The 24,912-nt window shown below is 44.7% G+C and overlaps 1 protein-coding gene across 1 annotated transcript in view; it reads right to left on the bottom strand.

Annotated features, from left to right (window-relative positions):
* FRS3 (fibroblast growth factor receptor substrate 3) overlaps window positions 1–24,912 on the bottom strand; it is an 88,261-nt gene that overhangs the window by 15,686 nt on the left and 47,663 nt on the right. The window contains exon 5 of the mRNA XM_073615927.1: window positions 20,473–20,634. Coding sequence (XP_073472028.1) covers window positions 20,473–20,634 — 162 coding nt within the window. The remainder of the gene's footprint in view (window positions 1–20,472; window positions 20,635–24,912) is intronic.

Consider the following 24,912-nt stretch of genomic DNA (forward strand, 5'->3'; position numbering starts at 1 on the left):
AGGCCCTTTACAGTGTCAAGTGGGGCTTAGGAAGGGATTCAGTGCAGAGCAATGATTCCAGGTCAGTGGCTTGAAGAACAATAGTGACTGAACCAAACTGTGATAAGCTTGCCTGATGTAATTGCAGATATCAAAATTAATAATGGAGTTTATTCAGCATAAAATGGAGCTTAGTTATGTAGCATGAGGCTGCATATTCTGCAACATTTACCTTTTTGGTAAACTCGTTCAATGAATCCAAGCTCTGCAAGCTGAGATAACATTCACACAATTTCACAGTGACCATGAGATAAAACAAAGATCAGGAATATTCCTTTATCCCATTGTTTTGCAAATCTATGTACACTAAAAACTGTATGACTGAATCGGTTCGGATATCGCCGTTTTACTAACTTGACAGCTTATTATTCTAAATAGGAAACCTTAATTTTGTTTGCAAATATTAAAGATTCTAACTACCAGCAAGAATGAGTCCTTACATTTAAAGAGCACCTGTCATTTCAGATCAGTCATGGCAGCGCCTGTTAGTGGGCATCCACTCACCTGCTGCCACCACATTCCCTCACCTTGTTGTGTCACTGCCGCATCACCAGCCATCCCATTAAAGTGAATGGAACTGTCGGTGAGTCAACAGCGGGTCAGAGGAGCCGCTGTGGGACAGAGATGACAGTTGCACTTTAAAAATTATGATTTAAATCGAGATGATTTAAATCAAGCCTTTTTTTTACTAGGGATTTAAATCATGATTTAAAATCGACTTACCGTATTCATCTGCCTATAACACGCACCTTTTCCCCTGCAAATAGGGGGCAAATCATGGATGCGTGTTATACGCCGATTGTGTACCTCAGAGGGGAACGAGCACCGCCGGAATTCAACGAGCCGTCATCTCCTGTATAATCGGCTCTCACTCGGCTCGGATGTCACACACACACAGTCCCGCCTCTGCCACCGGCATTGGACCAGTGTTCTGTCAATCACAGGAGCTGGTCAAATGCCGATGGCGGAGGCGGGACTGTGAATGTGACTGCCGACTGAGAACCGAGTAAGCAGGAGATAACGGCTTGGTGATTTCCTGCATGATTTTACTGCATGAGAGATGGTGAGGATGCATTGATGGGAGATGGGCGCATATCAGGCTGCATCGAGGCTGCAGATGGCCACAGATCAGGCTGCATCGAGGCTGCAGATGGCCACAGATCAGGCTGCATCGAGGCTGCAGATGGCCACAGATCAGGCTGCATCGAGGCTGCAGATGGCCACAGATCAGGCTGCATCGAGGCTGCAGATGGCCACAGATCAGGCTGCATCGAGGCTGCAGATGGCCACAGATCAGGCTGCATCGAGGCTGCAGATGGCCACAGATCAGGCTGCATCGAGGCTGCAGATGGCCACAGATCAGGCTGCATCGAGGCTGCAGATGGCCACAGATCAGGCTGCATCGAGGCTGCAGATGGCCACAGATCAGGCTGCATCGAGGCTGCAGATGGCCACAGATCAGGCTGCATCGAGGCTGCAGATGGCCACAGATCAGGCTGCATCGAGGCTGCAGATGGCCACAGATCAGGCTGCATCGAGGCTGCAGATGGCCACAGATCAGGCTGCAGATGGGCACAGATCAGGCTGCAGATGGGCACAGATCAGGCTCCATTGAGGCTGCAGATGGGCACAGATCAGGCTGCAGATGGGCACAGATCAGGCTACATTATGGCTGCAGATGGCCACAGATCAGGCAGCATTGAGGCTGCAGATGGCCACAGATCAGGCTGCATTGAGGCTGCAGATGGCCACAGATCAGGCTGCATTGAGGCTGCCGATGGCCACAGATCAGGCTGCATCGAGGCTGCCGATGGCCACAGATCAGGCTGCATCGAGGCTGCAGATGGCCACAGATCAGGCTGCATCGAGGCTGCAGATGGCCACAGATCAGGCTGCATCGAGGCTGCAGATGGCCACAGATCAGGCTGCATCGAGGCTGCAGATGGCCACAGATCAGGCTGCATCGAGGCTGCAGATGGCCACAGATCAGGCTGCATCGAGGCTGCAGATGGCCACAGATCAGGCTGCATCGAGGCTGCAGATGGCCACAGATCAGGCTGCATCGAGGCTGCAGATGGCCACAGATCAGGCTGCATCGAGGCTGCAGATGGCCACAGATCAGGCTGCATCGAGGCTGCAGATGGCCACAGATCAGGCTGCAGATGGGCACAGATCAGGCTTCATTGAGGCTGCAGATGGGCACAGATCAGGCTGCAGATGGGCACAGATCAGGCTCCATTGAGGCTGCAGATGGGCACAGATCAGGCTGCAGATGGGCACAGATCAGGCTGCAGATGGGCACAGATCAGGCTACATTATGGCTGCAGATGGCCACAGATCAGGCAGCATTGAGGCTGCAGATGGCCACAGATCAGGCAGCATTGAGGCTGCAGATGGCCACAGATCAGGCTGCATTGAGGCTGCAGATGGCCACAGATCAGGCTGCATTGAGGCTGCCGATGGCCACAGATCAGGCTGCATTGAGGCTGCAGATGGCCACAGATCAGGCTGCATTGAGGCTGCAGATGGCCACAGATCAGGCTGCATTGAGGCTGCAGATGGCCACAGATCAGGCTGCATTGAGGCTGCAGATGGCCACAGATCAGGCTGCATTGAGGCTGCAGATGGCCACAGATCAGGCTGCATTGAGGCTGCAGATGGCCACAGATCAGGCTGCATTGAGGCTGCAGATGGCCACAGATCAGGCTGCATTGAGGCTGCAGATGGCCACAGATCAGGCTGCATTGAGGCTGCCGATGGCCACAGATCAGGCTGCATTGAGGCTGCCGATGGCCACAGATCAGGCTGCATTGAGGCTGCAGATGGCCACAGATCAGGCTGCATTGAGGCTGCAGATGGCCACAGATCAGGCTGCATTGAGGCTGCAGATGGCCACAGATCAGGCTGCATTGAGGCTGCAGATGGCCACAGATCAGGCTGCATTGAGGCTGCAGATGGCCACAGATCAGGCTGCATTGAGGCTGCAGATGGCCACAGATCAGGCTGCATTGAGGCTGCAGATGGCCACAGATCAGGCTGCATTGAGGCTGCAGATGGCCACAGATCAGGCTGCATTGAGGCTGCAGATGGCCACAGATCAGGCTGCATTGAGGCTGCAGATGGCCACAGATCAGGCTGCATTGAGGCTGCAGATGGCCACAGATCAGGCTGCATTGAGGCTGCAGATGGCCACAGATCAGGCTGCATTGAGGCTGCAGATGGCCACAGATCAGGCTGAATTGAGGCTGCTGATGGGCCCAGATCAGGCTGAATTGAGGCTGCTGATGGGCACAGATCAGGCTGAATTGAGGCTGCAGATGGCCACAGATCAGGCTGAATTGAGGCTGCAGATGGCCACAGATCAGGCTGCGTTGAGGCTGCAGATGGCCACAGATGGCCACAGATCAGGCTGCATTGCTGGGCACTGACCATTATTTTGCTACAAAGTGGTTTATTTAAAAAAGAAAAAAAAAAAAAAAGTTTTTTTCCCTGAAACTTCCCTCTTAAATTGAAGGTGCATGTTATAAGCTGATAAATACGGTAATTTAAATCAAATCCACCCTGCTTGTAATACTGCAAAATGATGGAAGACGTCCATTAATTATTATATCACCCAGCTTTTTGATGCCCCTAAGCACCCAAATGACTGGCTCCAAGACCAGAAATAACTGAGGAAGATTTGGGTTGTTCCACAGCGGAAGGTGAGGAGACCATGAGCAGGAAATCTCAGGATGAACCACGCTAGCTCTTTTCCATGCCCTAACCATAGCCCTCATGGTTTGAGTAAGAGGGTATGGGGCTCGGCAACCAGTACAAAAAGGAGTGATTGGAGCGATTGCAGTGCCTCGCAGGACCAAGCACCGTAGCCTCCCCCACCATTGAGGCTTTCCCTTTATCCAGTGACAGAAAGTTGTGAGCATGTACAAGCTGCCTGGCTAGGAAATATTAAAAGAATTTGGGGAGGATTAGCCCCCCCCCCGGTAGCTACCAGATGCTTTTGTTGCAAGTCTAAAGAGTTTATTATTCCACAGAAAGGAGATGTTTGCATCCATTGTCTGAATAGACACTGGAGGATCGAAACAAGTGCATTTCTAAGAATGTACAAAAAGACATGGAGCAATTTCATCTTGAGTAGCATAATCTTGCCCATAAGTGAGAGGGGCAGTGACTTTCAAGACTCAAATCTGGATTTTGCCATCATCAAAAAAAAGGGGGGGGGGTAAAATTAATTAGGATAAATTCGGCCTGATCATTAACTGCACCCCCAAGTACTTAATTAGGGTCACCCGTTGGAGAGGTAGGGCAACATCACAATCGACCCGTAGTATTGGATCAATTGGAGGAAAGTCTTTTAGTTGACTTTCAGCCTTGAGAAGCTGGCACAAAGTATCCAATATTGTCAAGGCATTATGCAAAAGGAGCATGTCATCGGCGTATAATGCCACTTTTTCCTTTTTCCTCAAGATTATGAAGTTTAAGTCCTCTCACTGAAGGGTTAGTTTGGAAAGCCACAGTTAAAGGATCTAATCATCAAGGCAAAAATTGTGGGAGACAAGGGACAGCCCTGTCGTGTACCCCATTACACCATACTGGGGGCTGTTACCACATTTCCCAACTTGATCAATGCTTCGCGGGTCTATATAGGAGGTCCACCTGCTTCAGGAAAGAGGGACCAAATCCCAAATGTTCAGTACCGCACGCTTGTAGGCCCAATCTACCGAATCGAAATCCTTTGATATCGAGGGTCACTGCCAACCGCCTATCCATATTGGAATAAGAGGCTTGAATATTGCTGAAAAGATATTAATGTCCATAGAGTTTGGAGGAACAAACTGGCATGATCAGTATCAAAAAGCAGGTCTACATTTTGGGACAGGCGAGTAGCTCAGATCTTTGATAGAATTTTGAAGTCCATATTTAGTAGTGAGGTTGGGCGGTAGGAGCCACAACATAAGTGGTCTTTACTCCGTCTATGTTTCTGTATGAGGACCACATGGGAGCCATACATGGTGTCACGATGGGTCCCTCGCTTATGACATTGGGCATAGAGATCCCAAAAGAGTGGGGAAATTTCTTCAACATACCAGTCCTTACCACTCAGCTGGTTTTGGCAGAGGGAAAGGACATCATGGCAGCCTGCACTTCCTCTAATTATATGGGGGCATCAAGGCGATCTCTATCCTGGAGATCATTTGGGTTTCATCACATGCCAAGGTAAGCACCTAATGCACGATCCAGTGCCTGAAGAAAAAATTACAGACTGGCTCTGCTGCTAATCTGGGTATGGTTCCAAATATATGTACCAAGGGTAACGGATCAGGAAACTGCTAGCGAGCCCTAAGGCAATAGGCAGCTGGATCTTAACAAAAGTGTCAGCTGAAGTAGTGAAAAAAAAAAATGAATAAAGAAAATTCTCCATAGGAGAGGATGTCAATCACCTAAGAAACACTGGACTGGGTGGTGTTATTCGAAAGTGCACTTGGAACGTTTCCAGCAAAGCTTTTGCCAGTGTCCAGCCACCTGAAGGGAACGGAATATAACCCATGGTCTATGACTAAAAGTCTTGTGTCCCGTACTATACAATTAAGATATCAACTAACATCAGATATCTGCTTGGGTATAATGGTGATCATTTACTGTTCCCTTAGCAAGGGAATGTTCACTTTTATACACTATATTTACCAAAAGTATTGGGACACCTGCCTTTACACACACATGAACTTTGATGGCATTCCAGTCTTAGTCCGTAGGGTTCAATATAGCGTTGGCCCACCCTTTGCAGCTATAACAGCTTCAACTTATTTGGGAAGGCTGTCCACAAGGTTTAGGAGTGTGTCTATGGGAAGGTTTGACCATTCTTCCAGAAGTACATTTGTGAAGTCAGGCACTGATGTGGACGAGAAGGCCTGGCTCACAGTCTCCTCTCTAATTCATCCAAAAGGTGTTCTACCGGGTTGAGGTCAGGACTCTGCAGGCCAGTCAAGTTCCACCAAAAACTCGCTCATCCATTTCTTTATGGACCTTGCTTGTTGGAACAAGAAGGGGTCATCCCAAACTGTTCCCACAAAGTTGGGAGCATGAAATTGTTCAAAATGTCTTGGTATGCTGACACCTTAAGAATTCCCTTCACTGGAACTAAGGGGCCAAGCACAACCCCTGAAATACACCCCCACACCATAATCCCTCCTCCACCAAATGATTTGGAGGGGTGGTCCAAAACTTTTGGCAACAGTGTGGATGAGCGAATTTGGGGTGGAGAAACTTGACTGGCCTGCACAGATTCCTGAACTCAACCCGATAGAACACCTTTGGGATGAATTAGAGCGGAGACTGCGAGCCAGGCCTTCTCGTCCAACATCAGTACCAAATGCACTTCTGGAAGGATGGTCAAACATTCCCACAGACACATTCCTAAACCTTGTTGACAGCCTTCCCAGATGAGTTGAAGCTGTTATAGCTGCAAAGGGTGGGCCAAATCAATATTGAACCCTATGGTCTAAGACTGGGATGCCATTAAAGTTCATGTGCACGTAAATCACAATACTTTTGGTAATATAGTGTATGTGCAGGTTTCCTTTGTAACGTGAACGATAGTAACTAAAAGGTAAAAACGATGTTCACTTGAATACCCAGTTGTGTGCAAGGGAAAGTGAAAAAAGGACTTTTGCTAGCACATCACAGTGTTTGTCCTCTCTTTTTTAATACTTGTATTTGTGAAGACAAATAGGTTATCAAGTACAGGGATCTAAAATAATCACATGGAATAAAAGGTAATAAAAAAACGGTGAGACATTATATCCGTCCAGGTAAAAAAAAAAAAAAAAAAAAAAAAAAAAAAAAAAAATGATGGATCATGTAGATCTCTGTTTTATCACCTAATGTTTCGTGATGTAAACCTGTCCTCCAAGAAACAAGGAATATTATAGGGTGAGAAATGTATGTGATCCACAATGTGAATGGGGGGGGGGGGGGTAAGGGTGTGGCTTAGGTTGGAGGAGAGAGGGAAAGATAGTTTGAGGGGGAGCTGGCAAAAAAAAAAATAGGATTTTTGTAACAGCTTACCTGTAAAATCCTTTTTTTGGAGTACATCACGGGACACAGAGCACCATAGTAATTACTATGTGGGTTATAGGCCGACTTCAGGTGATGGACACTGGCACACCCTAAACAGGAAGTTGCCTCCCTATATAACCCCTCCCATACCGGGAACACCTCAGTTGTAGCAAAGCAATATACATATACCCCAGAAGAAGAGGGGCGGGACCTCTGTGTCCCGTGATGTACTCCAAGAAAAGGATTTTACAGGCAAGCTGTTATAAAAATCCTATTTTCTTTATCGTACATCACAGGACACAGAGCACCATAGGGATTACTATGTGGGATGTCCCATAGCAATGCTATTTGAGGGGAGGGAAACACAACCCGTAGGGTGCCAACAGACTTGAGAACTTATACTGCTGCCTGCAGCACACTACGCCAAAAGGCGATATCCTCATGCCCCTTTTTTACATCCACTTGATAGAATCTGGTGAATGTATGGACTGCAGACCAAGTTGCAGCCTTGCAGATCTGAGCCATGGAGGCTTGTGATGCACTGCCCCAGAAGCACTAACCGCTCTAGTAGAGTGCGCTTTAACATGAAAAGGTGAAATCTTACCTTTTAACCATTAGGCCTGAATTATAATGTGCCAAATCCACTTAGCAATAGTGGATTTCGACGCTGCCTATCCCTTCCTAGGACCCTCTGGCAGCATAATAAAACATCAGTCTTTCAGACCTGAGCAGTCTTTAAATAGACCTTGACCGCTCTCACTACCTTAAGACAATGTAGCGAGTTCTCTACCCTAGACCCTGGTTTTGGAAAAAAAAAAAATGACGGTAGGACAATGGCTTGGTTTAGGTGAAAACCTAAAACCACCTTAATAATTAACTATGGCTTCTTTACAGGAAAGAGCGACCAACTCCGATACCCTTTTGCAGAGGGTATAGCAACCCGAAACACTATTTCCCTTGTTAGAAGGACCAAGGGAGTATGCTGTAACGGTTCAAAGGGCTGTTTTTGCAGTACCGACAAAAAACTAAATTCAAGTCCCAAGGGTTCAAGGGTGGTCTAACTGGCGGAATAAGCCGCATTACCCCTTGTATAAAAACCCCGGACCAAAGAATGCGAAGCAAGCGGTCTTTGAAATAAGACCGATAAAGCGGAGACTTGGCCCTTAATAGTACTCAAGGCCAGCTTCTTTTGTACTTGTAGAGAAAACAAGAATTCTACCCATGTTATATTTCTGAGGGTGGCAACCCTTGGATTCACACCAGGAAACATAAGCCCTCCAGAGTCTATAATAAAAAAACTCTGCAAGTCGGCTTCATTAATGAAGGTAAAAATCACTGACCCGGAGAGACTACGTCTCTTCAGAATGTGGGCTTCAATAGCCAAATCATCAAACTGGTAGAAGGGACCATGGATCCTCCACCGCCACCTTTGCGATTTCTGCATACCAGGACTTTCTGGGCTATGATGGGGCTACAATAATTACCAGCTTTCTTTCAAGCTTGATCCTGCAAAGAAGCTGTGGCAGCAACTGAATAGAGAATAAAGCCTAACTCAGTGAAAACTGACCCCATGGGGTCACCACGCATCAGTCTTGCATGTGAGTGGATCCCTTGTCCTTGACATAAAGCTGACCAACTACATGTTGAACCTGGACGCCAAAAGATCTACGTCCGGGATCCCCCATCCTTGGCATATAGCCAGAAAGATTTTGGGGTGAAGGGACCACTTCCCCGGGAACAACTGCTGATGACTCACGTAGTCCGCCTGCCAATTCTCTATTCCTGGAATAAAGACTGCCAATAGGCAAGGAACATCCTTTTCCACCCAAGCTAGAATATGGTCCACCACAATATATGAGCGGCGTGGCCGCTACTGCCCCCTTGGCAATTGATATAGGCCACAGCTGTGGCATTGTCGGATTGGATCCTGACAGGACAATCCCATAACCTGAAGGTTCAGGGCTTCATAGCCAGACGCACTGCCCAAATCTCTAGGATGTTGATGGGCAAGGCTTTTTCGGTTCTGGACCTCTATCCATGGACAGTTGTCTTTTCAGGTTGGGGAGCAGTACTGGAAAGGTTGGTATCTGTCGTTACCACTTTCCAGGTAACTGGTATGAAGGTTTTTTCCTTCTGCAGATTCCTGGATACCGGGCACCAACTGGGGCTCTGGAACACCTTTGGGGACAACCGCATTAGCAAGTCTAAAGCTTGAATCGTTTTGTTCCAAGCAGACAGGATTCTGTTTTGCAACAGTCTCGAATGGAACTGGGCATAGGGAACCGCTTCTAATGCAGCCACCATCTTTCCCAACAACCTTATGCAAAGGCGAATGGAGGGATCTCCTTTCGACCTGACCATCCGCACCAGCTCTCTTATGCAATTGATCTTTGCCTGAGGCAAGAACACCCTTTTCTGGGCTATATCTATGATCAGTCCCAAGTACTCCAGCCTTTTTAGAGGTTTTAAAGAAGACTTCTCTAGGTTAAGAATCCAGCCTAAACTTTCCAGGTAACTGGTTGTAATGCATACACTTTGCTCCAAACGAGCCACCGACTGGTCTATTAGCAATAGATCGTCTAGGTACGCCAAGACTTATGCCCTGTACCCTTAACCTGGCTAGAGGTGGGGTCAGCACTTTTGTGAACACCTGGGGTGCTGTAGCTAGCCCGAAGGGCAAGGCTACAAACTGAAAAAGCTGTTGTTCTACTTCAAAATCCCAGAACCTTTGGTGAGGGGAAATATAGGGACATGCAGGTATGCATCCCTGATGTCGATAGATGCCAGAAGTTCTCCTCCTTGTAGGATAGAAACCAATGACCTGATTGACTCCATGCGAAAGGAGGGGATCTTCAGTAACGGATTTAGATTTTTTAGATCTAGAATGGGTCGGACATCTACATTCAGTTTTGGTACTGTAAAGAGGTTTGAATAGAACCCCAAACCTTGCTCTTCTGTGGGGATTTGCATGATCACCCCCTGAGCCAGTAATCGTTCTAATGCCCGAAACAGAGATTGCCTTTTCCCTGGATCTTTGGGAACGTTTCACCTCAGAAAACGAGACGGTGGAAAGTCCTGAAATTCCAGCTTGTACCCTAGAGTTACCGTGGAGATGACCCATCTGTCCTGAATTTCCTCTTGCCAGACTTCTGAGAACTGCAGAAGTCTTTCCCCCACCCTGGCGAGAGGGGAGGGGGGGGGGCCTTCATAATGAGGCTTTAGAATTCTGTTTTGCAGGATTCCGGCCCCAGGACTTCTTTTGTGCCTGGGCCTGACCTTGAGGTCTTCCTCTAGAGTCTGACGGCGGAGGCCGTCGCCACTGCCTAGAGTCCACTTAAATGAAGGATGTTTATTCTTTTTGACTGGCAAAAGAGTACTTTTCCCACTGGAAATCATTTGGATGTATTTGTCCAAATCATCCCCAAATAGCCGATCCCCACGAAAAGGAAAACCAGTCAGGAGCTTTTGCATGGTGCTTCGGCTGACCAATTTTTTAACCACAGGATTCTACGCATGTGTACTAATACAACGCAAGTACAGGAACTCTTTAAGGGCCTGTCTAAATTGGTCCTTTAGGGATTGACAGATTCCTATTGCAGCGACTGCAGGCTGAGTAACGGCACCTGCCAAAGAAAAAGGATTTTAACAGGAATTCCAACCTTTTATCTGTTGGATCCTTAAGCATTTGTGCATGGTCTACTGGACAAGTTAGACTTTTATTCACACTGGAAATCGCAGCATCAATGCTGGTACATTCCATTTTTTGGTGAATTTCTCCTCCATAGGATTGAGAGTTGAGAATCTCCTTGGAGGGAGAAAATGCTTATCCGGGTGATCCCATTTAGCATAAATAAGCTGTTCTAGTAATGCATGGACAGGAAACGCATGCAAAGGCTGTAAAGGTTTTAAGGAACCCAAGGAAGAAACCGAACTTTCAGCAGACTCCATTAGGGGTAGCATGAAAGTAGAACGAACCATCTCTGTAAGAGATTGTATCAGCAACTCTCAGATTGCGAGGCTGAAAAGGCTTCATCCACCGTTGTTTCCTCTGCAGAGGAGTCATCGGTTTGTCTTTCCTCCTGATCGCCTGAGGGTAACACCTCATCCTGTACCCACTGTTCCCCTTGCAAAGGGTCTAAGGTGGGGGAGGGGGGTCTAACACACTTTCTATCCATTTGAATGGAGGATGCGATTAAAGCCGCTAAACTTCCTTCTAGGCCCTGCAGGGTGGAGGAAAAAGCATCTTCAGTTACGTATACAGGAGCTGAGATGAGAGAAGCAGCTGCACCTCAAATTTGTTCCAATGACTCACCCTGGCTTGCCATAATTGGTATTTCAGGCAAGGGTGACAGTATGGAGTGCCAAGCGCCTGGGGGTGAAACCTTTGGTATCTTTTTGGTCTTTGTGGTGTCTTTCTTGGTACGCATAGTCCTAAGCACAAAAGCAGAGGCAATATTTAATTGCACTAATTGCTGAACATAGTCTGACAGTATAATGCCGCTATACAAGTTCAGCCTAGCACTGGGAAAAATGCCCTTCCCGTATTAGGAATGAAACTTTCAGCCCTTACCTGCCCCACCGCTCCTGTGTCCCGAGTGTAGCCTGCTTGCTCCTCCTCGCTATCAGCTAAAGAGCGACTGCTCCAGCTGATCCTTAAGCCTGTGCTTGTGCCGTGTGTCCTTGGCACCGTGCCTAGGTCCCACCCCCTTCGTTAACCCGCCCCCTCCTTTTCGTTTGAAAAAAGCTCCCGCGTGGGCGGCTTTCGGGTCAGCAGACCCAACACAATGGGGGGGAAGAGGCAGAGCCCAATGACCGAAGCAGGCAGAGGAAAAAACATATGAAGCAAAACTCGGGACCGCAGGGGGGGTATTGCAAGGGGGGTACAACTGCTGATTCCCTAACCCTTCTGGTCCCTTTCAGGGGAGAGAAAAGCATGGCAGATCTCTTACCTTAAGAGGAATCCCCTGTGCAAGCTGCTGCGGCCACACACAGACTGACACTGAGCTGAAGTGAAGACAACAAATTAAGGTATGTGCATATACTCCCTCTAGTGGAGATTTAAGGCATAACAACATTTTTCCCTACAGAAGAAAACCTTAGGTGGACTTTAGTTTCTAGGTTTCTTCCCTTACCTTATCCTCACCGCAGGATTTGCTGAATTGACAGATCCAACCTTCACCCATCACGGCAGGCTGCGTTTAGCAAACCTTCAAGGACCGTAGCCCTTTTTATCGGGGTTCCACTCCCTTGGACCTGTAATAGCAACCCGCCAGAAAAAACTTTAGGTAACGTAGCATGACCAAAGCTCTGGGTCCCGGGGTCCAACCCTGCAAAGAGAGGCATTACAGGCAAAACCTTGTGCTTTCGGATACGAGGCCCAGGTACCATCCACTTTGGCCTCAGTGGCACTTTGGATGGATCCGGTCTGTGGAGGTTATTTAAATCCAGCATGGATCCCTCCTGGAGCTCCTCAGAGCACATCTTCACTCGTGACCAACACCTAATGCCGCGTACACACGACCGGACTTTCCGGCAGAATAGACGCCGACGGTCTTCCCGACGGAGTTCCGCTGAAACGGACTTGCCTACACACGATCACACCAAAGTCTGATTGTTTAGAATGCGATGACCTTTAACGGGACTAGAAAAAGGAAGTTCAATAGCCAGTAGCCAATAGCTGCCCTTGCGTTGTTTTTGGTCCATCGGACTAGCATACAGATGAGCGGTTTTCCCAATAGGAACGGATTCTGTTGGAAAGATTTGAAACATGTTCTATTTCTAGGTCCGTCAGGATTTTAGAAAGAAAGTCCGATGAAGCCCACACACAATCAGAATGTCAGACAAAATTATTCCATCGGACCTTTTCTGCCGCGGCATTAGACACTGGCGAAAAAAACTGAGGTATTCCCTGTATGGGAGGGGTTATATAGGGAGGCAACTTCCTGTTTAGGGTGTGCCAGTGTTCATCACCTGAAGGTGGCCTATAACCCACATAGTAATTACTATGGTGCTCTGTGTCCCATGATGTACGATAAAGAAATTGTAGTATTTCAGAACAGAAATAAACAAAAAGAAGAAAGGTGGGCAGGAAAAAAACAAAAACAAAAAAAAACAAAAAAAAAAGGGGGGGGGGGGGGGGGAAGTCTGCTCTCCATCTCCTATCCTATCTCCTGGAATACCCGCACTGCATGAAGAGGATGTTTGTCTTATGTAAAGTGGAACTAAACCCTTCTATTGTTTTCAGCCAAGGAAGCTGCCATCTTGGCCTCTGTTTGATCTTCAACTGCCATGATCCTGTACATGTGTGTGATCAGTTAGGACACCAGCCATTTGATGGTTTGACAGTTTGGTTGAGTACACAGCCACAGACAGTGCTGAGAATGTACCATAACAGTTTTCTGAAACTGTTAAATCTTTGGGTTTAGTTTCACTCTACTTCACCGTGCATTTACTTTGCAGTGAGTAACCTCCATTCTTTTTATTAAAGCAGAGTTCCAGCCTGGGTGAAAAAAAATAAAAAGTCAGCAGCTATAAATACTGTAGCTGCTGACTTTTAATATAAGGACACTTACCTTTCCAGGGAGCCTGTGATTCTGCACCGAAGCCGACCGTTCCATCGGCTCCGGGTGCAGGCGCCGGCATTCCTTACTAAGGGAAACAGGAAGTGAAGCTTTGGGGCTTCACAGCCTCTTTCCTACTGCGCATGCGTGAGTTGCACGCTTCTTTCTGAATGATCCCATCATCTTCTGGGGGACACACAGGTCCTAGAAGGCGACAGGGAGTGGGGGAAGGAGGAGGGCACAACAAAAATGCGGAAGCGACATGCCTTGCCACGGTGACGTGGGACAGAAGTTCCGAAGAAAAAATACCAAAAAAAAGGCATTAAAAAAAAAAAAAAAAATCCAAAAACGAGGGGTGGAGTGTACTTTTGTTTCAAACAGAGTTAAATTTTTGCCTGGAACTCCGTTTAAAGTCAAGCCCAATTACATCTATCATTTCCCAATTGGCTGCACTTTTTTGGGGGCTGAAAACCTACTGAAATATGCTATGAAATAAAAAATAAAAATATCACAGAAAAAAAAAAAAACCTTAGGTCATGTTTAGGTGTTTCAGAGAGGGCTATTACATTTCATTATGATTTCCATGACAAACCAAAATCTGAAAGGATGCCTAATACCATTGTACAATGAGATGCTAGGTGTGGAAGATTCATTCTGTAGTAAAGAACATACTATGTCAAAATCGGCACATCATCTTCTAAAGCAATCTGAACAAGTAAATGTCCAATATGAGAGCACTAGGCCTTCAAGGGGTATACATCATGTCTACTGTAGGCTGCATTATGCCAGAGGGCAGCACCTGCTTGATCTCAGAAAAATAATATGGCAATTTCAAACTTTATAGTAAAAATTGCAATTTACAAAGTTTAATCCCGAGAAACAAGCAATAATACAGTTCCTAGGGTATTTTAGCTGTAAAATGATGTAATTCAATGTAAGGGTCCTTTCAGATAAGCGGATTCCTGCTGGATCAAAGCATAAAGGAATGGATTTCACTTTTATAGCAATCTTGTTAGGTCTATATGTAAATGAGACGTGCATCAGTTTGCATGCTTTTACCTATAGTGCATTACCCTCAGGTCTGAAAATACAAGGAATGCAGACCTTTTCCATTTATATTCAGTTTATATGAATAAACATTTAGATTTTGCTCACATCCACCAGAAAACTGACAGGTGGATCTGATATGAGCACTTGTCCAAAAGTACTCTAAAGCCTCGTACACACGGTACGATTGTTGGCAGGGGAATGTCTGTCGACAGACTGCCGTCCTAAAATCTTACCGTTAGTACGCTCCTTTTGACAATTGTTGTCCAACTTTCGGCCAACAAATGTTGGATGACAGGCTAGTAAATTTTTGACGGACAACGGTTTGATGTCAGATTTTCATATGGTTAGTACACAAATCCGTCACACAAAAGTCGAAAGTACAAACATGCATGCTCGGAATAAATGCTCACCAAACACGAAATTAGCAGAAGGGGCCCAAAGGGTGACGCTCAACAGCTGAAATTCCTTGTAGTAAGTCACTACGTTTGTGTTTGTTGCATGACAATTGTGTACCGTTAGTATGCAAGACAAGATCCTGGCATACTCACTTTTGACAAAAATCAGACGCTCGGTTGGCCAACAATCATACCGTGTGTACGAGGCTTTAGACCTCATACACACTATTAGATTTTCTGCAGATTTTTGTCTTCAGATTTACCAAAACCATGCAGTGCAAAGGCCTGCCTGATTGCATACAAATTGAAACGCTTAGACCCCTTTCACACCAAGGCGCTTCAAAAACGCCCTAAAACGCCTTAGCATTATTACCGCATTTTTACTGCGTTTTAGGAGCGCTAGCGGTAAAATTAACGCAACGCTGCAGGCGTTTTAACAGCTTTTTTCAAGCGTTATTGAAGCCATCTTTCTGCTTGCATGTTTATCCTTTGTGAGATCATGTAAAACAAGCAGTGTCTTGTTTTACTTCAAATCTTCATTTTTCTGGGATAAATTCCTTTTTTTTGGCACTTTAATTTTGTTTTTTTGGCACTTTGATGGTCTGTTTAATCATTCTGACCTTCCCACAATTTCAGTCCTGTTGTTGTAGATGCGCTCTTTTCTGCTTGCATGTTTACCTTTTTGTGAGATCATGTGACTTTTCTACAGCGTTTTCAATTCATTTCAATGGAGAGGGGCGTTTTTGAAGCGCTTTTTTCAATGCCCAAAAGCTGCTTGCAGGACTTTTCTCAACGCCCCGCCAGCACAATGTCTCGTTGTGAAAGGATCCATTGAGATGCATGAGGAGCGTTTTATGAGCGTTTTAATAGCGTTATTTTTAGCGCTAAAACGCTGCAAAAACGCCTTGGTGTGAAAGGGGTCTTACTTTTCAACTACAGAAGGGGGTCAGGGGCACATTGCCACAGAAGAATCAAGAGAGATCTATGCGATCGATAAAACATCAGCCTGAGCCACACAAATAAGCAGCAGAGAATTATAAAAAAAAAAAAACACATATTGAATCTGTAGCCAGCAAAAAATCACAACAGCTGTTAACGATTGCAGATGTAGTGCAATCATATTTCCTGCAAATATTATTTACCGGATGGCTTTTCCCAGAAGTTTTTCTTATTACAACAATGAGATTGATCATCAGATAATATACATTTTGCAATGAAGTTTAGAAAAAAGAAAACAAAAAAAACAAAAACAAAACACACAACACTTGCAATGCATACAACGAACCAGGAGAAAATGGTTTTCTTGTTCTGTCAACAGATGTGGAGTTCAGATTTAAGAAGCAGTACTTACCTCATTTGCTGCCCCTTTAATCACTTGACCTCGGGAAGATTTACCCCCCTTCATGTCTAGGCCATTTTTTGCGATACGGCACTGCATTACTCTAACAATTGATCGATCATGCGACGCTGTACCCAAATAGAATGTATGTCTTTTTTTCCCACAAATAAAACTTTTTTTTTGTGGCATTTGATCACCTCTGCGTTTTTTATTTTTTGCCCTATAAACAAAAAAAGCTTGACAATTTTGAAAAAAAAAAATATATATTTTTTTACTTTCTGCTATAAAACCTATCCAATAAAATTGTTTTTTAAAAAATCTAATTTCTTCATAAACTTAGGGCAATATGCATTCTGCTACATATTTGGTTAAAAAAAAAAAAATCCTAATAAGTGTAAATTGATTAGTTTGCACAAACGTTATAGCGTCTACAAACTATGGAATGTTTTTATTTTTATTTTACTAGTAATGGCGGCGATCATCGACCTATAGCGTGACTACGATATTGCAACAGACATGCAGACACTGAGAGTTTTTGGGGACCAGTGACACGAATACAGTGATCAGTGCTAAAAAAAATATGCACTGTCACTGTACTAACGACACTGGCTGGGAAGGGGTTAAAATCAGGGGTGATCAAAGGGTTAACTGCATGCCTAGCCTGTGCTTTTCTACAGTGTGGTAGGTGCTTTTACTAGGGGAAAGACATGGATCCTTGTCCCTGCTTTACTAAGCACAGGTTCTCTGAAGTGCACTTATCCTTTAAAATTAAATAGGGCGTAAAGATTTCTACATGTTTATTTCTGCAAGAGAACACCTATATTTTCTCCTGTATGATATGAGAGTTTGGGTTAGTCTGTTTACACCATAATGTAAAACAAACTGATGCACAGTAGCAGAAGATGTACAATAGTCTATTTCTATAAAAGATGTAATGGCTGGTAATGCATTCAAAATATTTTTTATAAAAATTAAATTTAAAATTACAGTTAGGGTAAAAACGTATTTGATCCCCTGCTGATTTTGTACGTTTGCCCACTGACAAAGAAATGATCAACCTGTAATTTTATTGGTAGGTTTATTTTAACACTGAGAGACAAAATAACAAAAAAGTTATTTCACTCACTGAAATGCAAATATATAAGTATTTGACCTCTTCGCAAAACATGACTTAAAGCGGAGTTCCACCCGTTTTTTAGTTTATCAAAAGTCAGCAGCTACAAAAAGTGTAGCTGCTGACTTTTAATAAACAGACACTCACCTGTCCCATGGTCCAGCGATGCGGCCGCCTGAAGCCTCGCTCCTCTCCCCCTCCTCCCTACGGCGCAGTCATAGCAACTGTGGGCACCCAGCCGTGACAGCTTATGGCTTTATGGCCAGGCGTGCACTGCGCATGCGAGTCGTGCTGCGCTCTGCTATTGGCCAGGTAATCTTCCAGGACCTGTGACGTGTCATAGGGGGAGAGGAAGAGTCGCCTAGGTGGCCGAGAAGTGGAAGGAGGAAGTGGGTCAGGAAGGAAAGAAGGTACCCACCCCCCCCTCAAAAAAATGACATGCCACTCCAGGACCTTCTTCTTGAAGCACTCCTTTGTTGCCTTTGCCGTTTGTTTTGGGTCATTGTCACGCTGGAATACTCATTCACGACCCATTTTCAATGCCCTGGCTGAGGGAAGGAGGCTCTCACCCAAGATTTGACGGTAGATGGCTCCGACCATCATCCGTTTGATGTGGTGAAGTTGTCCTGTTCCCTTAGCAGAAAAACACCCCCAAAGAATAATTAATGGTTTCCACCTCCATGTTTGACGGTGGGGATGGTGTTCTTGGGGTCACAGGCAGCATTCCTCCTCGTCCAAACACGGCAAGTTGAGTTAATGCCAAAGAGCTGGATTTTGGTCTCATCTGACCACAACACTTTCACCCAGTTCTCCTCTGAATCATTTAGACGTTCATAAGCAAACTTCAGACAGGCCTGTACATGTGCTTTCTTGAGCAGGGGGACCTTGCAGGCGCTCCAGGATTTCAGTCCTTCACGGCGTAGTGTGTTACCAATTGTTTACTTGGTGACTATGGTCCCAGCTGCCTTGAGGACATGGACAAGATTCTCCTGTGTTGTTCTGGGCTGATTCCTCGCCGTTCTCATGATCATTGAAACTCCAAGAGGTGGGATCTTGCATGGAGCCCCAGACCAAGGGAGATTGACAGTCTCTCATTTGCGAATAATCGCACAAACTGTTGTCACCCTCTCACCAAGCTGCTTGACGATGGTCTTGTAACCCATTCCAGCCTTGTGTAGGTCTACAATCTTGTCCCTGATATCCTTGGACAGCTCTTTGGTCTTGGCCATGGTGGAGAGATTGGAATCTGATTGCTTCTGTGGACAGGTGTCTTTTATACAGGTAACACGCTGAGGTTAGGAGCACTCCCTTTAAGAGAGTGCTCCTAATCTCAGCTCGTTACCTGTATAGAAGACACCTGGGAGCCCGAAATCTTGCTGATTTATAGGGGATCAATCTCTTATTTCACTCCTTAAAATGCAAATCAATTTATAACTTTTTTGAAATGCGTTTTTTCTGGATTTTTTTTGTTATTTTGTCTCTTACTATTAAAATAAACCCACCATTAAAATTATAGACTGATCATTTCTTTGTCAGTGGGCAAACGTACAAAATCAGCAGGGGATCAAATACTTTTTTCGCCCTCACTGTACATATGTTCACATCTTATTTCACAATTTGGACCAAACAGCTACCCTCCATATACAGGCGATACTCGAAAAATTTGAATATTGTGCAAAAGTTCATTTATTTCACTAATGCAACTTAAAAGGTGAAACTAATATATGAGATAGACTCATTACATGAAAAGCAAGATAGTTCAAGCCGCGATTTGTCATAATTGTGATGATTATGGCTTACAGGTCATGAAAACCCCAAATCCACAATCTCAGAAAATAAGAATATTGTGAAAAGGTGCAATATTCTAGGCTCAAAGTGTCCCACTCTAATCAGCTATTTAAGCCATACCACCTGCAAAGGGTTCCTGGGCCTTTAAATGGTCTCTCAGTCTGGTTCAGTAGGAGTCACAATCATGAGAAAGACTGCTAACCTGACAGTTGTGCAGAAAACCATAATTGACACCCTCCATAAGGAGAGAAATCCTCAAAATGTAATTGAAAAAGAAGTTGGATGTTCCCAAAGTGCTGTATCAAAGCACATTAATAGAAAATGATGTACAAGTGAAAAGTGTGGAAGAAAAAGGTGCACAAGTAGCAGGGATGACCGCAACCTGGAGAGGATTGTCAGGAAAAGGCCATTCAAAAGTGTTAGGGACTTTCACAAGGAGTGGACTGAGGCTGGAGTCAGTGCATCAAGAGCGACCACACACAGACATGGCAAAATTTTTTGATTTTGCTTATTTTGAAGAGTTCTCTAAGGTGAAATCTACCAATGGGGACACAGATAGGGACAGACAGAAGTAAAAATCTGACACAAAAAAAACCCCAAAAAAAACCCTAACTATCAAAAGGTGGACACCCTCTGCTATTCTTACTTTTCTTGTCCATCTCCCACTGTGTCACCCACTGGATCACCATTACAGCCTTCATAAAAATGTTAGACAAACAACACTGAATCTACAAAGTTGCAAGGCAAATGCCTCCACTTACCATGCAACATAATTTAAACTGACCACTCAGACACTGAGCACTGCATTGTGGGAAGGTAGGAAGCATGTAATGTGTTCCCTCATACAAGTAAGTACAGAGCTTTTGAAGGAGACTTCAGAAGAGATCTAGGCAGCAGACAGGAGCAGGAAATGTAAGCAAAGCTAAACTACAGAGAACATTCTGACGGTGATTTTTTATTTATTCTTTTTTAAGTTAAATTTAAACCTTGTTTACACACTTCTCTGTAAAAGTTAGTGGCCCTCAGTAGTTCCGAAAGTTTTTCTTTTTTTTTAGAAATGCCCATACATCTGTAGCCTGTTCTAAATATCAAAATAAAACACATGCAACTGTATTTGTGACTAATCTGGCTCACCTCCAGGGGTTTGAGGGGTACGAGGCATGTCCATTTCCACTGGATGTCCAGTCCTGGTGATCATAACTGGCTCCTCTACTACACTGATGCTGTTTCGCTGCATAAGTTCCTGCAGGAGGTTGAATATTTCTTCAGCCCGGGTGCATTTAAATGCAAATATTCCTTGGGAAAGGAAAAGTAGTAAGAGTAAGCAGGGGCAACATAATAACCACCAGAAATAATTTAAATAGCGCAATAGTCAAACTTTAAAAGAGAAGATCACCTTTACAAAAAAATAATAAATGCACATTTTTTGCAGGTAAACCTGAATATGGGTGTAGCATGTTATAAAAAGGTGAACTTATCCTTTAAAATCACATATGTGATACTGATACAGGCTACCTATACCAGCAAAACCAGGCTGTCAATCCGTAAATACTTTTTCTGATACATGCATTATCCCACCTCAATACCTCTCTGGGTGTTTGTTCGCACACTGCAAACGTAAGACCTTTTTTTTTTTAATCAGACATTTTTTAACTATTAGTCCTGTAGACTGATGTATTGAACACCCAGAACAAATTTAAGAAACTGTTAAGAAACAGTTCGAATCCCGGACAGTTCAGCAGGAGATTCAGTCTATGGGCAGGCTGAATGTACCAAGTTGATCGATCAACTTGGATACAAACTAGACTGCTGGGTTTTACCTAGGGCTGCAACTAACTATTTGTAGCGCTGGTAGATTTGCGATCTACCATCTGATAGGTAAATTTAGTAACTTGTTCGTTAGGAAGGTTAGATTTGCCTCTGTTTCAGCTTGGCTAACGTGTGTGTTTCCATACTGAGTCATGGGTGTCGCTGTTACCGCTGGCTAGTGTTGGAAGGGCAATGTGTCTAAGCGTATGGATGCTCTTCTGTCCCGGAGACAACTCGGTGGAGGTGGTCCTCCGAGTTGCATTCTGGGCGAGGGTATTTATGGGACAGACGCCATATTTTGGGGTTCGTTTTACAGCCACGTGCTGGCCCTCCTGGCCGACAGGTATGCGTTAGAGCTATCTCGTGGGCCTCGTTGCTGCGGCGCAGGGGTGGGCCCAGAAACTTGTCTGGGGCCTACCACAGCGGCCGAGGAATGGTCCTGAGCTGTTTATCCAAAGGGAGGACGCTGGACAACCGAGAAGATCCCAGGGGAGGACCCGTCATGGAAGGATCATGCAACGTGCTGGTCTGGAGGGGGCCTGGTGACTCGGTTGGAGGACGTATCCTAAAGTAATTATACAGCATAGTATTGGCGGGTTGGCTTAAAGGTTCAAGCACTGTGACTGACATTCACCACAAGAAAACCAATACATCCTGTGGCAGAGGATTGTACGGATTTATCCCAAATAAGTCTGTGGCAGAGACTTTTGTTTGTGCTACGTACTGGCTGCTAGGCTAGTGAGAGAGGCCTATCCAGGCGTGCAAGGAGTGTGTTCCACCAAGGGAGTGCATTCTACTGAAATATCCAACCCCAAGGACATTTGTCAAGAATCTTACTAAAAAGGTATTTGAGTTTTCCTCTGCAGTTCTTCTTCTGCCTGTTTCCTGCTACTTCCTTCATTGATGGTTTAACAAAGCATTGAAAACGTACTCAAGTGTTGGTGTGTGTGTCGTCCAGAGGTAAACTCAACGGAACCCTAGACCTGGTGACGGTGAAACAGAGGGAAGGAGAGTGAAGGTAACAAGCCTGCTTAAACCAGCAGCTCCACCGAGAGTTATTGCTACATATTATTTTCATAATCGATTAGTTGGCAGATTATTGTTTCGATTAATAACCTTAAAAAAAAAAGTGTGGTGTATAATTTAGTTAATATGTAAAGTTTAAAAAAAAAAAACAAAAAAAAACAATGCAATTTATCATCTTTATGCAGTGGTAAATATAAATAACCAACTATATGGTTAGGGAGCAAAATCTCAAACCCAATCTGAGAATAAACAGACAGAAGAGATCTACTGTATATACTATTGAAGGTTGAATCTGGTAAATATCCTCAGACCCAGAGATCAATTTTTTTAATTAAATGAAAAAAAATTAAAAAAATTAAGACTGTTTTGGTGATTTTCAGACAGAACTGTAATATATTATGTAAGACAGATTTCGCTTGTCCTAGGCAGGTGGCTTCCCTGCGCCTTCTCAGGTCCCTTGCCGGCGCTCATGCTCCTGCCCTCCTGCCGAGTGCCCTCACAGCAAGCAGGTAAATTTAGCCACTTTCGGACCGCCCACCGTCTTTATACGTCGGTACTTTGAAGAGGGATATCGTTGTTATGTAAACAAAAAATAATCAATGCAGCGCTAAGTGAAATGGAAAAAAATAGAAATGAAGGGGTGAATGGCCACCCTAAATATATTTAGGATGTGTGTAGTAATCAATCGTACACATAGTGGTGATTACAAATCACAGTAAATAAACGTAAAAACACAAACTTCAGTTGTTAGGAGCAATGTCCATAGTGCAATATGAATTCATCAACAAAGACAATGCGGTGTTTAAAGTGAGAGGAAAAACACATGTGAATGATGTTCTTAAGTCGAGTGGGTAATCTTCATGTATTCGGGGTCCACGCGTAAATATAAGGGGTAAATGCGCTTACCAGAAGGGATGGACACGCTCACCGTACGGCGGGGTGTCATTTAGGCTTGTAGATCTACCGATCCTGGGAATGCTTGCTGAAAGGTGCTGGTGGTGGGTTCCAGTAGTCACATCCGAGGCAGCCTTGAATAAGGGATGGTTTTTGGATCCTCAATGGATGGATGGATTCCCCTCTTGCAGCGAACAGGTGGCTGAGAAGTGCAGCTTTCACCACATCAAATAAGGATTCATGCAGAATCCAGTCTGGTACACGTACACCCGCTAGGCTCGATATTGAAACTCTTACATCTCCATAGCCAAGTTCATGCACCATGTGGAGATTCTTTCTTTTCCCTGCATGAATCCTTATTTGATATGGTGAAAGCTGCACTTCTCAGCCACCTGTTCGCTGCAAGAGGGGAATCCATCCATCCATTGAGGATCCAAAAACCATCCCTTATTCAAGGCCGCCTCGGATGTGACTACTGGAACCCACCACCAGCACCTTCCAACAAGCATTCCCAGGATCGGTAGATCCACAAGCCTGAATGACACCCCGCCGTACGGTGAGCGTGTCCAGCCCTTCTGGTAAGCGCATTTACCCCTTATATTTACGTGTGGACCGCGAATACATGAAGATTACCCACTCGACGTAAGAACATCATTCACATGTGTTTTCCTCTCACTTTGAACACCGCATTGTCTTTGTTGATGAATTCATATTGCACTATGGACATTGCTCCTAACAACTGAAGTTTGTGTTTTTACGTTATTTACTGTGATTTGTAATCACCACTATGTGTACGATTGATTACTACACACATCCTAAATATATTTAGGGTGGCCATTCACCCTCTTCATTTCTATTTTTTTCCATTTCACTTAGCGCTGCATTGATTATTTTTTGTTTACATGTTTACACGGTTACTACACTGGTGATGCTGGCTGCTTTTATATTTTGTACATAACCTTTTTTCTAGTAGCGCAACAATATCCATTATCCATATCGTTGTTATGGCAGCAGCTAGCTGCCATAACCCCGGTATCTTCTTCTTCAGTGGGCGGTCCGCTTCAAGATAAAAGTGGTCTCTGCAGCGGATTCACAGTGAAATCACTTTTATCGGCGGTGGGAGAGGGCCACCCCCCCTCCGGTGCCCTCCGCCACTTACCAGAGCCGTCGGCAGCGGCGGAGGCGATTGGATGTTTCCCCTTGTGTGACATGGAGACAAGAGAAGGGGAGATGGCCCCCACCCAAATTCTAGCCCTAGACCTCCTCTGTAACTCAAAACATGCAACCTGTAGAATTTTTTAAATGTTGCCTAAGGAGATTTTTTAAGGGTAAAGGTTTGTCACCATTCCATGAGCGGGACATTTTGAAGCGTGACATGTTGGGTATTCAGTGTAACATTATCTTTCACAATATAAAAAAAAAAAAAAAAAAAATGGGCTAACTTTACTGTTGTCTTATTTTGTTTTCAGTGTATCTTTTTATTTTTTTATTTTAAAAAGTGTATCTTTTCCAAGAAAAGTGAGCTTGTAAGACCGTTGCGCAAATACGGTGTGACAGAAAGTATTGCAACGACCGCCATTTTATTCTCTAGGGTGTTAGAAAAAAATATATAATAATGTTTGGGGGCTCTAAGTAATTTCCTAGCAAAAGAATGGATCTTTAAAACAGCTTACCTGTAAAATACTTTTCTTGGAGTACATTACGGGACACAGAACAGCATAGTAATGACTATCTGGGTTTATATGCTACCTTTAGGTGATTGGACACTGGCAACCAATAGTAAGAAGGTTCCTCCCATATAACCCCTCCCATACAGGAAGTACCTTTGTTTTTTAGCAAACAATG

The sequence above is a fragment of the Aquarana catesbeiana genome, linkage group LG02 (assembly GCF_042186555.1).
Source record: "Aquarana catesbeiana isolate 2022-GZ linkage group LG02, ASM4218655v1, whole genome shotgun sequence".
Classification (NCBI taxonomy): domain Eukaryota; kingdom Metazoa; phylum Chordata; class Amphibia; order Anura; family Ranidae; genus Aquarana; species Aquarana catesbeiana.